The sequence below is a fragment of the Triticum dicoccoides genome, chromosome 4B (genome assembly GCF_002162155.2).
Source record: "Triticum dicoccoides isolate Atlit2015 ecotype Zavitan chromosome 4B, WEW_v2.0, whole genome shotgun sequence".
Taxonomy (NCBI): domain Eukaryota; kingdom Viridiplantae; phylum Streptophyta; class Magnoliopsida; order Poales; family Poaceae; genus Triticum; species Triticum dicoccoides.
Window position 1 is genome coordinate 378,616,019 of NC_041387.1, and position 14,262 is coordinate 378,630,280.

Here is a 14,262-nt window from a genome sequence, read left to right on the forward strand (position 1 = left end):
TTTGCTTCCAATTTGCGAGGAAAAATGCGTTTGAACTGGTTGACAGATCGATACAGGCCCTCGTTGGATGATAAAACACGTCCGAACTGTACAGTTCGAATGTGTGCGAGCGGTTGGAGGGTCGGTGTTGAAGATGCTCTTACGAAGCATTTGTCACAAGCTAGTAAAGAATCCTCATATGAGTGAGAGCAGCAACTTAGTTTTGGTCATTTTGGCTATGTAAGAACGATATAATTTTTAATAATAAAACGCATCTCCGCTGCAGGATCTATCAGTGTACATAGTGGCTTTATTCGTGATATATTCTTTAGCAACAGGAATCCTGACCGATGCTTATGGTTGTGTCTACGCTTGGAGCAGACGGTCAACTATATTAGTCATGTGTGGCTATGTATTTTGCCTCCATTAGTGCGTGTGTGTTGTTGGTTGTGTACGTCCTATGCCTATGCAGAAGTAGAGGGTGAACCCGTTATGCTTGTATCAGAAAAGGGTAATCTTCATGTCAGCAACCTCGTGCCAACCAAAAGAAAAACAATTCTATATGTTTTTTCACGCTTTTCTGTTAAAAGTTCAGGAATGAAATAAGTGACATTCAACTTTTTAGCGGCGGCACTGTGTGTGTTGTGCACTTCTTGGAGGCGCCGGCCGGAGCGTTCAGGTGCTCGGTTAGAGAAACTGCAGGCGGAGGGGATAAGACCAGTGGCAGCAGGTGTGTTTGCGAAGGAGGAGCGGCGTGGCATTGTCTGGCATCATGGTGGGTCTTGGCGGCTTGGAGCAGCGAGGTCTCGGCGATGGGCGCGTGATGATGCACGAGCGCATGATGGTGGCGTTGTCTAGCATCATGGTGACGTCGACGACAGCTAGCCCTGGCAAGGTCGATGCGTCGGTACAGCTTTGAATATGGATCGGTGGGAGACGGCGGCGGCCTCCGAGAGTGCGCCGGGCCGGTGTGTGTCCCAGATCCGACAATGTGGCTTGGTTGGGGCCTTCGGTTTTGTATGTTAGGCTATGGTGCGAGGTCTGTTTGGTATTTGGCTCGGACTATCAACACCCCTTTATCAAGTGGATAAGAGTAGCGATAGATGTTGTCAAGATGGTGATTTCAGATGTACTGATGTATTACTTTGTAAGGTTTTTATGAATAACTAATAAAGTGGCTGAATGCATGGCCCAGATAGGCCGGGGTCCTCCACCTTTTAAAAGGAAACTTTTTAGCATTTTAATGGAACCGAACATGAAAACATGAGATCACGGCTATCGATCAGATGGCTACATATTTCGATATTACTCCCTCTGCCCTATAATATCTTGCAAAATGATTTTATATTCTGAGACTGATGAAGTATTAAGTAAGAGAATCAAGAAGATAGCAACAATAATTCATATACTTCCTTCATTCCACATTACTTGTGTTATACTCCTTCCGCCCAGAATTACTTGTCATTAAAATACATGAAAATGGATGTATCTAGAACTAAAATACATCTAGATACATCCATTTCAATGACAAGTATTTCCGGACGGAGGGAGTATATTTGTTTAGGTACAGATGTGTTTAGACATGTTTTAGGGTTAGATACATCTGTATGTAGACAAAATTAAGACAAATAATTTGGGATGGAAGTAATATATGGAAAGCAGAAGGTCACGTGAGTGACCACCGGGGAGACCACTATATAGATATGGAGAGCGAGCTCCAGCCTTCTCGCCTTTCTCGGTGTTCCATGCTCTTAAGCCATAAGCTGCTCCCACCCACAAGCTCTCTCTTCCTCTCTGCTGTCTCTCTCGCCTGGCTTCCATTCAGAGATTGTGCTGTGGTGCGAGAGAGATGATGTCGAGGGAGCGCAAGAAAGCGGCAGCTCTGCAGGAGAAGCTGCAACTCCTTCGCTCTCTCACCCACTCCCATGCTGTAATTGATCCGGCCCCTCCCCTTAGTTTCTCAATTTCCGTCCCAGTTGTGCAATCTCCACATATGCATATGCATTTTTCGCCTACGATCGAGCTGGTTGTGCGAACTTCACCATGCCTGCTACCTCTTTCTTTCTTCTTCCTTTCTTTCTTTCTTTGTTTCTTTCTGGGCGACTTAATTAAGTAGATGGATGTCATGCGTGGCTGCAGCTGAGCAACACGTCCATAATCATGGACGCCTCCAAGTACATCAAGGAGCTGAAGCAGAAGGTGGTGATGCTGAATCAGGAGATCGCTTGCGCGGCGCAAGACTCGCGCAGCAGACAGACCTCCTACCCGACGGTACGCATGAATGCTAGATTTGTTTCTTACATATATACTTACTATAGCTAGCTAGTACTTCCTCCGTAAAGAAATATAAGAGTGTTTTATATTTCTTTATAGAGGGATTAAAAAAGTAGTGGCGTTTCTTCTTTTCCTTTTCACACATGCTAACACAAGGCAGGGAGATTTGGATTGAAACAGTAGGAGTACACTGCACACATACATATGTAGATGTAGGACCGCTCCTACACACATGCATGCATAAAGCTTCCAAAACCCTCCCTGCATTTATCAGTTGGTTAATCGATCTGGTACCCGCATGCAGGTGAACGTTGAAACCCTAGGACACGGGTCGTTCCTCGTCAATGTGTTGTCAGACAAGAGCTGCCCGGGGCTTCTGGTTTCCATCCTCGAGGCCTTGGACGAGTTGGGCCTCAGCGTCCTCCAAGCCACGGCCACTTGCGCGGATACTTTCCGCCTAGAAGCTATAATACGCTCTGTACCAAAATATAACTAGCCTACAAAATTTGTTGATATGATACAGACTGACCAAAAGAAGAAAAATGATGATTTCCACTCTATCTATACAAACGTGCAGAACCTGATGGAGCTAGCAGATCCCCGCCCCCGCCCCCGCCCCCGCCCCGCCCCCGCCCTACTTGTCATCAAAATGAATAAAAGGGGATGTATCTAGATGTATTTTAGTTCTAGATACATTCCTTTTTTGTCCATTTTGATGACAAATATTTTCGGACGGAGGGAGTACTTGTAAGGATGGAACAAAACTAGGCACTCGATCAAATCAAATCCTTGATATTGCATCAATACTTTTGGCAAGTTTGATGAAAGGGGAGCAAAAAAATTCAACACTTACAGTCTGCAGGTTTTCCTAGTCTGATCAATGAATGGCTCAGGCTCTCAGTGTTAGATAAACGGCAACCCTAACATTGGCTCCCAAAAAAAGTATGGCTCCTGTATGGAGTATTGCCTGAGAAAAACATTACTTAAGGGTATGTGGTTTGGTTCCTCATCCACTTTGTCATCAGCTTGATAAAGACAAATTAGCCACTGCCAGTATTCTTTCGAGCCATTTTTACCCGGTCGTAATCGTCTTTCCATGCTCTATAAGCTGTCCTAACTTTATCCAGCTGAGGATCTGGTATGCTGGTGAAGTGGTCCAAGTTCTCCACCCATTCTTGCCACGGAGGCAGGGATGCATCCAGGAATTTTGCTAGCTCAGGCACAAGAGCCGCCTTGTAGAATTCCATTACACCCTTCTTGATTTCTTCAGATTCATTAATTGACTGGATGCCAGGCCGAACAATACTCCCTTGCTTGTTCCTCGTGCACAAACTGTTATCTCTAAGGATCAGAACTTCGGATGGGGCGATTGGTAAAACGATGCGAGAAAACTTTGCAAGCGAAAGTTCTATAATATCTTTGGGTAGTAATCCACGCTTCACTGCCACCGCGGTACCAACCATTTTCCGGATCTGAGGTCAAGAAAAGGAATAACATCACTGAAAAGTCAGAGATCTGTATGCATAATACTTCTACTGTTACGATAAACATTCATCTCAAACATCATGCTAGTTTTAGTATATCAGCAATAAACTCTACTCCCTCCGTAAACTAATATAAGAGCATTTAGATCACTATTTTAGTGATCCAAATGATCTTATATTAGTTTACAGAGGGAGTACATCCTAAAACCAGAACTAAACTAATCTACTAGTTATGCATACATTTAAGAAAGGACTAGTTTATTGACACTAAATGCTGAATACTACTCCCTCTGTTCACAAATATAAGATGTTTTGGATATTTCAATATGGACTATACACACACTGATATGAGTGAACAAACACACTAAAATGTGTCTATATACATCTGATTCAGAAAAAAGTTAGAAGATCTTATATTTGTGAAGGGAGTACTGTTTAGTAACCACATATCCAACTTAGAGAGAGCTAATTAGTGAAGAGGGGCATTGGGCAATGGGCATTACTAATAGAGCTTTGCTACATCTACGAGTAATTACTGGGTGAAGGGGCTGCCCTTCATTGGATATTAATGGGGCACAGGGCCCACCCCCTGAAATTCAGGGGGACAGTTTTGATTAGGAGACGAGGGAGTTCCATAAGTTTACGTAGAAATCATTCGTAAGTCTAGCATTTTTGTTACCAATATACCATTCAATTCACAAGACAGAAAAATAACTAAGCCTAGAAAGAAAGTCTATAAAAACTTTAACATCATCTTGTGAATTTAGTTTTCATTGATGAGTGTTTCTTCATAGACTCTGCATACCTGATGTAGCATAAAAGATACTCCACATATCGTCAGTTCCACAAATTGAACTCCTGATGAACTCTGCAACTCACCACATGAGCAGGTGAGGATATCTCTGAAGTGTGATGCACTTAGTCTGTCATTGTCATTAGGCTCATGGAGCCATCTAGCTTGAATTTGCACACGACTCTCAGGAAGTTCAGGATTATCCATCTTACAATTGTCTTCTGGTGCACTAGAATCAAGTATTGATGGAGAGTTTAAGTATTCCTCATCTATATCAGAAGTGGTTCCATCTCCAGAAGTGCTTTGGTCCGCAACCATTTCGGAGGGGATGGAATGCGATATTGTGCTTGTTTCTTTGGCCCTTCGGTGTGCTCCAGCTAGAACTTTTCTGTACTTCGCACGAGCAGTGTAATTATGAAATGGGTGGTTTCCCTGCAAGTAGGAACAGTATAATGAAGCTTGTGCAGAAACAATTGAATGAAAAGTGAATGGGTAAAATTATTATCTGATCATATCTGCCTTAAATGTGCTGTACAAAAATGGTAATCATTCGCATGGCACAAATTTATCCAGCAATGACCCATAGAAATATCCGCACTTGGGGTTATACGCATGATTTGTCTTAGACAGGGGGGAAATGTGAAATGTGGAAATATCACCTGGACCTGGTTGGGCAGGTTTTTTACAGATTTATATTAATTCTGGAAACTGTGTAAGCGAAGATTACATTGAACAAAAAAACGTCCTCACTTGTTCAGCTTTATTAATGTCGCCTTGTACTTCATTTTTTGTCTGGCAGATCACCAAAATTGTTTACCTGAAATCTTAAAAGTGCACGCGCACTATTTGGTCGAGCCGAGCGGCCGCACCGAGACCGCTCGATGCGTCGAATCCATCGGCCCGCAAGAGCAGGTGTTATCTTGTCGGAGCCCACACACTATCCTCGCCTCGCTACTTTCTCTCCGAGAAAAAAAGGCTTCCCTTATCCTCTTTTCCTCGTCTACACCAAATCCGGTGAAGCAGGAGCCCGGGAGGTCGAGGTGAGGCGGCGGACCGGACAAGCCTGGAGAGCAGATCAGCCGGGGAGCTAGACCAGCAGCGCTGCCGTCTCCTCCCTCCTCTTTCTATGAGCTGGAGCAGGGGTCGCTCAGCCGCCGCCGCGCTCCTCCTCCCGGCTATGCGCTCGGCCGTCACGTTCCTCGAGCCACCTCCCTGCGCCGCGCGCTGCGGCAAGTACACCCCCGGCCGCCTCCTCCAGTTGCCTGTTCCCGGCGACGCGCGCCGCGCCTAGCACGCGCCCGGCCGTCCCCCTCCTGCTGCCTCCTCCTAGCGACGCACGCCGCACCCGGGAGGGCCTGTTTCCCTTGGTCCCCTACGCCGACGGCCGATTACAGTGCTGTCTAGGTGCCATTGCTGCGTACTTGGGGGAGAGATTGAACATAGGTGCCAACTTTCTTCTGTTAGCAGAGGTATGAGCAGCTCCGATGAAATATGAGTTGTAGTATATGACTGTTCTGATAAGAATGTTTCCTCCCAGCAATGAATGTCCTGATATTTTTGGATTACCATCTTTTGAACTTGTAGTTTGTGACATAGAATGACCATTCAAAGAAGAACTAGAAGTTTGGTTTTGGGATGACCGTAGGTGAGTAGATATGCTCATAGGAATTACCGTGAGAGGACTACAGATGTCTCCTCAGTTTGTTATAAGTGCAGGTTTACCATGGTCTAGGTTCAGTGTTCTGGACTACCAACGGCTCCTCAAGGGTTCACGCTCTTTCGATGTACTTGTGGTTGTCTCATTTTCAGCTGCTTTAGATAACATGGGCTTTTGGCGTCATGCCTCCGAGCTCCTACATGGAGGACGACCTAGGACCCAGATCTGGCGTTTCACGTCCACATCTGCGGTTTCCGGCACCATCTCCCCTATGTATTTAACAGATCTAGGTAGCTGCACGGAGAGCATTACGTAGTTGGCTAGTTAGATTATGTAGTTGCACAAGAACGGCAAGGAAGTTGACTACATTTGCATAAAAGCATGTTCATGCACTCTGGGGTGTTTTTGCACACACATATGCTCAGTTGGCCTGCAATGTAGTCTAGTTGCACACATTGATGGATGCTCAGTTGGCCTGCAATGTAGTCTAGTTGCACACACACATTGATGTTTAAGTTGGCAGGACTAATTGCACACACATATCCTCAGTTGGCATGCAATGTAGTCTAGTTGCACACATATTGATGTTTAGGATGCAGAGTTGATGCTTCGCGTGTCGACGACTGTGAGGAACCGCGCACGACGCCGGCGACAACAGTTGCTCGGGGTTGCGGCAGGAGTGGGTCACAGGGGGTGGGCCATGCTTTGTTTCTACGTTTGCACGGGACTCCGGCGAAGTGCTAGTCGTCAGGGGATTGAATGCGTGGCTAGCCGTTTTGCTTTAGGTGTCCAATTTTAGTTGTTTTTTCAGACATGTCTGGTGAAGTTTCACTCAGAGCAGTACATAGTTGGCGAGTCAGGTTCTGTAGTTGCACAGGAACCTCTAGGAAGTCGACTACACTGCACAAAGCATGCTTCATATGAGGTGTATTTTTTGCACATGCTCAGTTGGCTTGCATTGCTGTCAAATTGCACGCACTGTTTTTTTAGTTGCGTACCACACAGATGATCAGTTGGTTTTCTCTCGTTGTTAATTGAATAATCAATGGCATTTTGCCGATTATATGATACGCCTGCTGCCGATGATGAGTTTTTGCATTTTGTTGTCTGCTACATGATTTTGTTCTCGTTTTTTCGTGGCTGTAACTAAATTCCTCTAGTGATTGTAGTTAAATTATATAGAAGTTGCAGGCTGTAACTAAATTCCTCTAGTGATTGTAGTTAAATTATATAGAAGTTGCATACCACGGGCTGTTTGTGGGTAATTCACACAAGCCATTGCTAATATTTTGATTTCTTTACCCACTTTTTCTGTACATGATTATGGTAGGACTAGGGTTCCTACCGGCTCTACTCCGTAGGTTATACGGGCAGAACAACGAGGCTTGGGGGCGAGGGCGGCGGCTCCGGCGTGTTGGCGCCGTCGCGAGGGAGAAGAAGGGCGGCGGCGGCTAGGGTTCGGCGCGGCTAGGGTTTCCGGCTCCTCTAGAGCCGGGCAATATGATAGAACTATCTTTATTGCTTGATCTCAAACGATGTCTTACAACTAGTATTTATAACTTTAGCCTAAGATAACTTGCCTAAAATAACTTGCCTAAGATAACTTGTGGGTCAAGCCCCTAATACTAATGCCCAGTGGGCCTCTTTCGGGTATAGACCAAATCGGTCATAACATCTCTCCCCGCCTGCGCAAACAGCTCGTCCTCGAGCTGGAAGTCTGGATAGTGTTGGCGGAATTCTTCACGCTGCTCCCAAGTAGCCTCCTCCTCCGGAAGGCCTGCCCACTGAACGAGGATGAACCAGACGCCACGACGGAGCTGCGCCTGCAACACCTTTGCCGGCTCTGGAAGAATGCGACCATCGGCGATGGGAGGAAGCGCCAGGGGAGCCGCCGGTGGCTCGCCACGGAAAGGCTTGAGCAGCCCCACATGGAAGACGTTGTGGATGCGAGCGCGGGCTGGAAGCTGAAGACGATAGGCCACCTTCCCAATGCGCTCCAAGATAGGGAAGGGCCCGGCGTAGCGAGGGCCGAGCTTGCGCTTTGCTCGCGGGTCGAGTGACTGCGTAGAGCGGTGGAGAAGACGCAGCCACACCCAATCACCCACCGCGAACTCCGCCTCGCGATGATGATCGTCGTAGTAGTGCTTGGCCAGCTGCTGGGCCTGAAGGAGACGCTGACGAACCTCAGCAAGCATCTCGTCATGAGTGTGGATGAGGTCACCCGCAACCTCCGTCCGAGCTGTCTCCGGATCCACCGGAAGTATAGGCGGTGGTGGTCTACCATAGACCACCTCAAACGGCGTAGCGCGCAGGGCGGAGTGATAAGAGGTGTTGTAGCAGTACTCCGCCCAAGAGAGCCAGTCCACCCAAGCGCGAGGCCGATCACCTGTCACACAACGCAAATACATGGCAATGACCTTGTCAACCACCTCGAACTGTCCGTCCGTCTGAGGATGGAACGACGTACTGAGGCGGAGCTGGACACCCGCCATCCTGAAGAGGTCGCGCCAGACATGGCCCGTGAACACTGGGTCCCGATCACTGACGATCGAAGCAGGGAACCCGTGTAGACGGACGATGCCGTCGAAGAAGGCCCAGGCCACTGACGCCGCCATGTATGGATGGCCGAGCACGATGAAGTGGGCGTACTTGGAGAAGCGGTCGACCACCGTGAGGATGACCGACTTGCCGCCCACTTTGGGAAGGCCCTCAATGAAGTCCATGGATATATCCGCCCAGACCTGAGATGGCACCTCCAAGGGCTGGAGTAACCCGGCCGGCCTCAGGGTCTCTGTCTTGTTGCGCTGGCATGTCTGACAAGACCGAACCCAGTCGCGGACCAGGGCGCGATCGCCAGGGATGTAGAAGTCGGCGCGAAGACGATGGAGGGTTTTCTGCATACCCTCATGACCCGCCGAGTGGGCGAGCTGTAACACCTGGTGACGGAGATCATCCTGCGCCGGAACAAAGACCCGGCGCCCATGTAGGAGCAGTCCGTCAGAGAAGCGCCAAGGCTCCTCCAGGTCGCCGGCCGTGAGTTGCTGCTGAAGACGGACGGCGTCGGCGGCCGTCGCAGTGGCGTGGCGAATGTTGGCGAAGAGGCCGAACGTCGGCCCAGAGCGGATGCACAGGGCCGCCCCGGCGGACTCGTCGGCGGAGGAAGCGAGGTCCGAGTCGCGACGGGACGGCGCGTCGGCCACGGTGTTAAGGCGGCCCGACCGATACTCGACGGAGAAGTCGAAGCCGAAGAGCTTGCTGATCCACTGGTGCTGCGGCACGGTCGACAGCCGTTGGTCCAGCAAGAACTTCAGGCTGTAGTGGTCGGTGCGAATGTGGAAGGACCGTCCCCACAAGTACGGCCGCCAATGACAAACGGCCTGTACAAGGCCAATGAGCTCCCGCTCGTATGCCACCAGCTTAAGGTGACGCGGAGCGAAAGGCCGGCTGAAGAAGGCGAGGGGCCCATCGCCCTGATGAAGCACGGCGCCGAACCCTGCGCCCGAGGCGTCACAGTCCACCACGAACGGGCGGTCGAAGTCGAGCATCTGGAGGACGGGGCCCGTCATGAGGGCCCCCTTGAGGGCCTCGAACGCCGTCTTCGCCTCGTCGTCCCAGGCGAAAGCGTCGCGGCGAAGCAACCGCGTGAGGGGCGCCGCGATGAGCCCGAACTCCCGGATAAATTTCCGGTAGTAGCCGGCGAGGCCGAGGAACCCGCAGAGAGCCCGCGGTGAGTGAGGCATCGGCCATGCGGAGACGGCTGCCACCTTGTCGGCGTCCATAGCCACCCCGTCGGCCGAGATGACGTGGCCCAAGTAGGCCACCGAAGGCGTCCCGAACAAGCACTTCGAGCGCTTAAGGTGGAGGTGGTGCGCTCGAAGCTCGTTGAAGACGATGACGACGTGCTGGAGGTGCTCGGCCCAAGACGCACTGGAGATCAGAATATCATCAAGGAAAACGAGCACAAACCGGCGTAAGTAGGGCCTGAGGACGTCGTTCATCAGAGCCTGGAAGGTCACCGGGGCGTTGGTGAGGCCAAAGGGCATCACCAAGAACTCGAAGTGGCCGTGATGAGTCCGAAACGCCATCTTGGCGATGTCATCCGGGTGCATGCGCACCTGGTGGTACCCCGACCGGAGGTCCAGCTTGGTGAAGAAGCGCGCCCCGTGGAGCTCATCGAGGAGCTCGTCGACCACCGGAATAGGGAACTTGTCCTTAAGTGTGACAGCATTAAGGGCACGGTAGTCGATGCAGAAACGCCAGGTGCCGTCTGACTTGCGGACGAGAAGCACCGGCGCGGTAAATGGCGAAGTGGAGAGCCGGATGATGCTTGCCGCGAGCATGAGCGCACACTGCCGCTCCAACTCATCCTTCTGCAACTGTGGGTAGCGGTAAGGCCGGACCGCCACCGGCGCGGAGCCTGGCAGAAGATGTATACGGTGATCGCACGTGCGGGCGGGCAGCAGCCCCTGTGGCTCGGTGAAGATGTCAGCGTGCTGCTGGAGGAGGCTCTCCAAGAGGGGGTGCTCGGCTGGCGGTGGTCGCGGCCAGCTGGAGTGGTGGTGTGGGTGCGGCACCCCCAATGCCGTCCCACTGAATGCGGCAGCCCAACCGCCAGAAGGTCATCGTCAGCGCGTCGAAATCCCAGAGAATAGGACCAAGAGTGCGCAAGAAGTCGAAGCCGAGGATGAAGTCGAAGCAGCCCAAGTCGATGCCGGCGCAGGTGATGGTGAAGTGCTCGTCGCCGATAGTGATGGGCACGTCGCGGGCGAGCCCGTGGCAGCGGAGGCGGTCGCCATTAGCGACTGTGACTCGCAACTGCTCGCCGCCGGTTGGTTGTAATGCAAGGCGCCGCATGGTGGTTTCTGGCAGGAAGTTATGTGTGGACCCTGTGTCCACTAGGGCCACCAGGCGCTCGCCCTGGATTATGACCGGTAAGAGCATCGTCCGTTCATCACGGATGCCAGCCAGCGCGTGTAAGGACACCACGAGGACGGTGGCCGGGGCAGGCGCGGGTGCCGCTACGGGCTCCGCAAGGGCTGGAGCGCTGAGGCCATCCTCCAGTGTCTCAGCGTCAGTCTCGTCTGTCGTCTCCAAGTAGAAGAGGCGGGGACAGACATGGCCCGGTGCATAGGGCGCATCACAGTTGAAGCACAAGCCCAGGCGCCAGCGTTCCAGCTGTTCCGCCTGAGTGAGGCGCCTGAACGGCCGCGTCGGAGCCGGGGTGGGCGCCGGGGCGGCTGTGGATGACGCCGGTGCTGCCGGAGACGGCCGAGGAGGTTGTCGGCCCCCACGTGGCGCGAATGGACGCGTCAAGGCCTGGGCGCGCTGCTCGAACGCCCAGGAATAGTACATGGCCGTCTGAAGGTCTTGGGGCCCCTTCATCTCGACGTCCACGCGGATGTGGTCGGGAAGGCCGCCGAGAAAAAGCTCCGCCCGCTGTAAGGCCGTCACACCGGGCGTGTGGCACGCCAGGGCCTGGAAGCGGTCGGCGAAGTCCTGCACCGTGGAGGTGAACGGCAGGCGGCCCAACTCGGCCAAGCGGCTCCCGCGGACCGGTGGCCCGAAACGAAGAAGGCACAGCTCTCGGAAACGGTCCCATGGGGGCATGCCGCCCTCGTCCTGCTCGAGGGCGTAGTACCATGTCTGGGCGGCCCCGCGGAGATGGTAGGAAGCCAGCCAAGTGCGCTCCGAGGCGGGCGTGCGCTATCCGCGAAAGAACTGGTCACACTAGTTGAGCCAGTTAAGCGGGTCGTCGGAGCCGTCGTATGTGGCGAAATTGATCTTGGCGAACCGGGGCGGCTGCTGGTGTGGCGCCCGATGATGGTGCGCGGTCCATGGTGGAAGGCCCGGCGTAGTTCCCGGTGGCGCCCGACGCCTCGGGCTGCAACGGAAAACCGGACGGCGGACGAGTCTCCGGGTAGGCCGGGGCGGCCTGTGCAGCCAGCCGGGGAGTGGCGATGGTGACGACGGAAAGCGGACCTCCTGGATCGGAAGCCCGCTCGGCGATGACCGGCCCCGGTTAGGGCTGGGCGGGGGCGGTGGAGGAACCTGCTCCAGGGCCGCTAGAAGAGATGGCGCGGCGGGAGACGGCGCGGCCGGCGCGGTCCAGGCGGGCCACCGCGGCCCGGTGTGTGGGCGGCGAGTGGCGCGGTTGCCGTCGCGAGCTGCGGCGGCCATTGTGGCCAAGGCGGCGGTGCGGCCACCGGGGCTGGGAGCGCCAGGAAGCCTCCGGTGATGGCCCCCGGTACCGAGTACCACGGCAGCGCCTGCTGACCCGCGACCATGGCTGGATGGAGCGGTGGAGGCGGCCCGTATGGACTTGCCAGGTAGAGGCGGATGCCCTGGACCGTGGCGACGAGGTCGGTGAGGACGCCGGCCATTGTCTCCGGTGTGAACTGCTGCGGGGGAGGTGACGGGGGCGGCGTATGTTGGACGGGGGCTGGTGGCCGCCCGTGGCCCGGCGCGGTGCCGGGGGCCGGGAGGGTCGGCGCCGAGAAGGGCGCCGTGGCGCCCGCCGAGAGCGAGGCCGTGATGCCCGGCGCGGAGGCGGCGACGGTGGAGGAGTTGGCGGCAGCGGCGGTGGTGGAGTTGACGGACAGCGGCGGTGGTGGCGGCAGTGGATTTGGAGGTGGCGAAGACATGGTCGAAACCTGGCTCTGATACCAAATTGGTAGGACTAGGGTTCCTACCGGCTCTACTCCGTAGGTTATATGGGCAGAACAACGAGGCTTGGGGGCGAGGGCGGCGGCTCCGGCGTGTTGGCGCCGTCGCGAGGGAGAAGAAGGGCGGCAGCGGCTAGGGTTCGGCGCGGCTAGGGTTTCTGGCTCTTCTGGAGCCGGGCAATATGATAGAACTATCTTTATTGCTTGATCTCAAACGATGTCTTACAACTAGTATTTATAACTTTAGCCTAAGATAACTTGCCTAAAATAATTTGCCTAAGATAACTTGTGGGTCAAGCCCCTAATACTAATGCCCGATGGGCCTCTTTCGGGTATAGACCAAACCGGTCATAACAGATTATGTATTAGTAGTAGGTTTCCATAACTAGTGCTTGAAATAGCAGGACATCTGTAAGAGAGACGCATAACATCCAATTAATTTATTCAGTTTGGTCATTTTTGTAGTACTAGTTGGCCATTTTAGTATTCCTAGTTGGATATGAGCATGAGGAAGTTGCACAATATGGGCATACTTAGTTGGCAGTTTAATTATCTTGTTTATCCATAGTCACATTTTTTGTTGGCATCTCTAGCTGTTGTAGTTGCACACGAACCTCATAGCAGTTGGCTCCAAATATCATGCAAGTTTCGAGAAATCTAACCACCAGTCGGCAAGATTTTAGTAATAGATCCGAACGACTCCTTCGCCGTTCGATCCGAATCATGCGGGCGCGCGCTCGTCTTCCCTCTTTCCCGATTTTCGTCTTCCCTCTTTCCTTATTTTCTGGTTTCAGTTTCCTATTCTATCGGTAGTAATTAACGTTTCCTTTAAAACTGCACCTGCCACATTTGTACTGCTTCGATCCTGGCCCGATTGTTGCTCCCACCCCGAAATCTCGCAATAATTAATGCTGGATTAAGTAGCATGCATGCCGCACCATTTTTACGGGATTATTAAAGCAGCGGTCAAAAATATAGGTCATTCACGGGATTTGATCCTTGGTCGTTGGTTTAGTACATTTGCTCACCAACCACCTATTGTATGTCTAGTCCTTGTGCAGATGAAAGGGTATTTTCATGGTTGACTTTTCGTTTTTATATTACGATTGTAGAAAAACCCATTTATGTAGTGCTATTAGAATGGAACAAAATTCACCTCGCGTGGCTATGATGGTCTCACCGCAAAACGCCCCGATGGTGCCGACGGACAATGTTAATACGATAGGGTGAATATGTATAAAGCATGATAATTTACACATAGCACATCTAATAACTTGCATACAAACACTATGATAACTTTGACAGGAGTGGGAGGTTGTTGAGACCATACCCCTGATAACTTCTATGTGAAGAGCATGCTAATTTACGCATCATTTAGCTGATAACATGTGTACAGACACTATGATAACTTTT

The 14,262-nt window shown here is 52.1% G+C and overlaps 2 protein-coding genes across 2 annotated transcripts in view; one reads left to right on the forward strand and one right to left on the reverse strand.

The window, feature by feature from the left end:
* Positions 1-1,723: 1,723 nt before the first annotated feature.
* Positions 1,724-2,848, forward strand: LOC119293646. The gene is made up of 3 exons (XM_037572036.1): positions 1,724-1,909; positions 2,119-2,250; positions 2,558-2,848. The coding sequence occupies exons 1-3, from the start codon at positions 1,829-1,831 to the stop codon at positions 2,747-2,749; spliced, it is 405 nt and encodes a 134-aa protein (XP_037427933.1). The 5' UTR covers positions 1,724-1,828; the 3' UTR covers positions 2,750-2,848.
* Positions 2,849-3,025: 177 nt separating this feature from the next.
* Positions 3,026-14,262, reverse strand: part of LOC119296213 (putative tRNA pseudouridine synthase) — a 24,167-nt gene continuing 12,930 nt past the window's right edge. The window contains exons 7-8 of the mRNA XM_037574608.1: positions 4,543-4,962; positions 3,026-3,725 (exon numbers count right to left, since the gene is read on the reverse strand). Coding sequence (XP_037430505.1) covers positions 3,294-3,725; positions 4,543-4,962 — 852 coding nt within the window. The 3' untranslated portion in view covers positions 3,026-3,293. The remainder of the gene's footprint in view (positions 3,726-4,542; positions 4,963-14,262) is intronic.

Bases quoted from the DNA above. Each gene is read 5' to 3' on its own strand.
- LOC119293646 (XM_037572036.1), top strand. From the start codon at position 1,829: ATGATGTCGAGGGAGCGCAAGAAAGCGGCAGCTCTGCAGGAGAAGCTG. The intron at 1,910-2,118 runs GTAATTGATCCG...GCGTGGCTGCAG, and splicing joins CTCTCACCCACTCCCATGCT to CTGAGCAACACGTCCATAAT. The intron at 2,251-2,557 runs GTACGCATGAAT...ACCCGCATGCAG, and splicing joins GACAGACCTCCTACCCGACG to GTGAACGTTGAAACCCTAGG.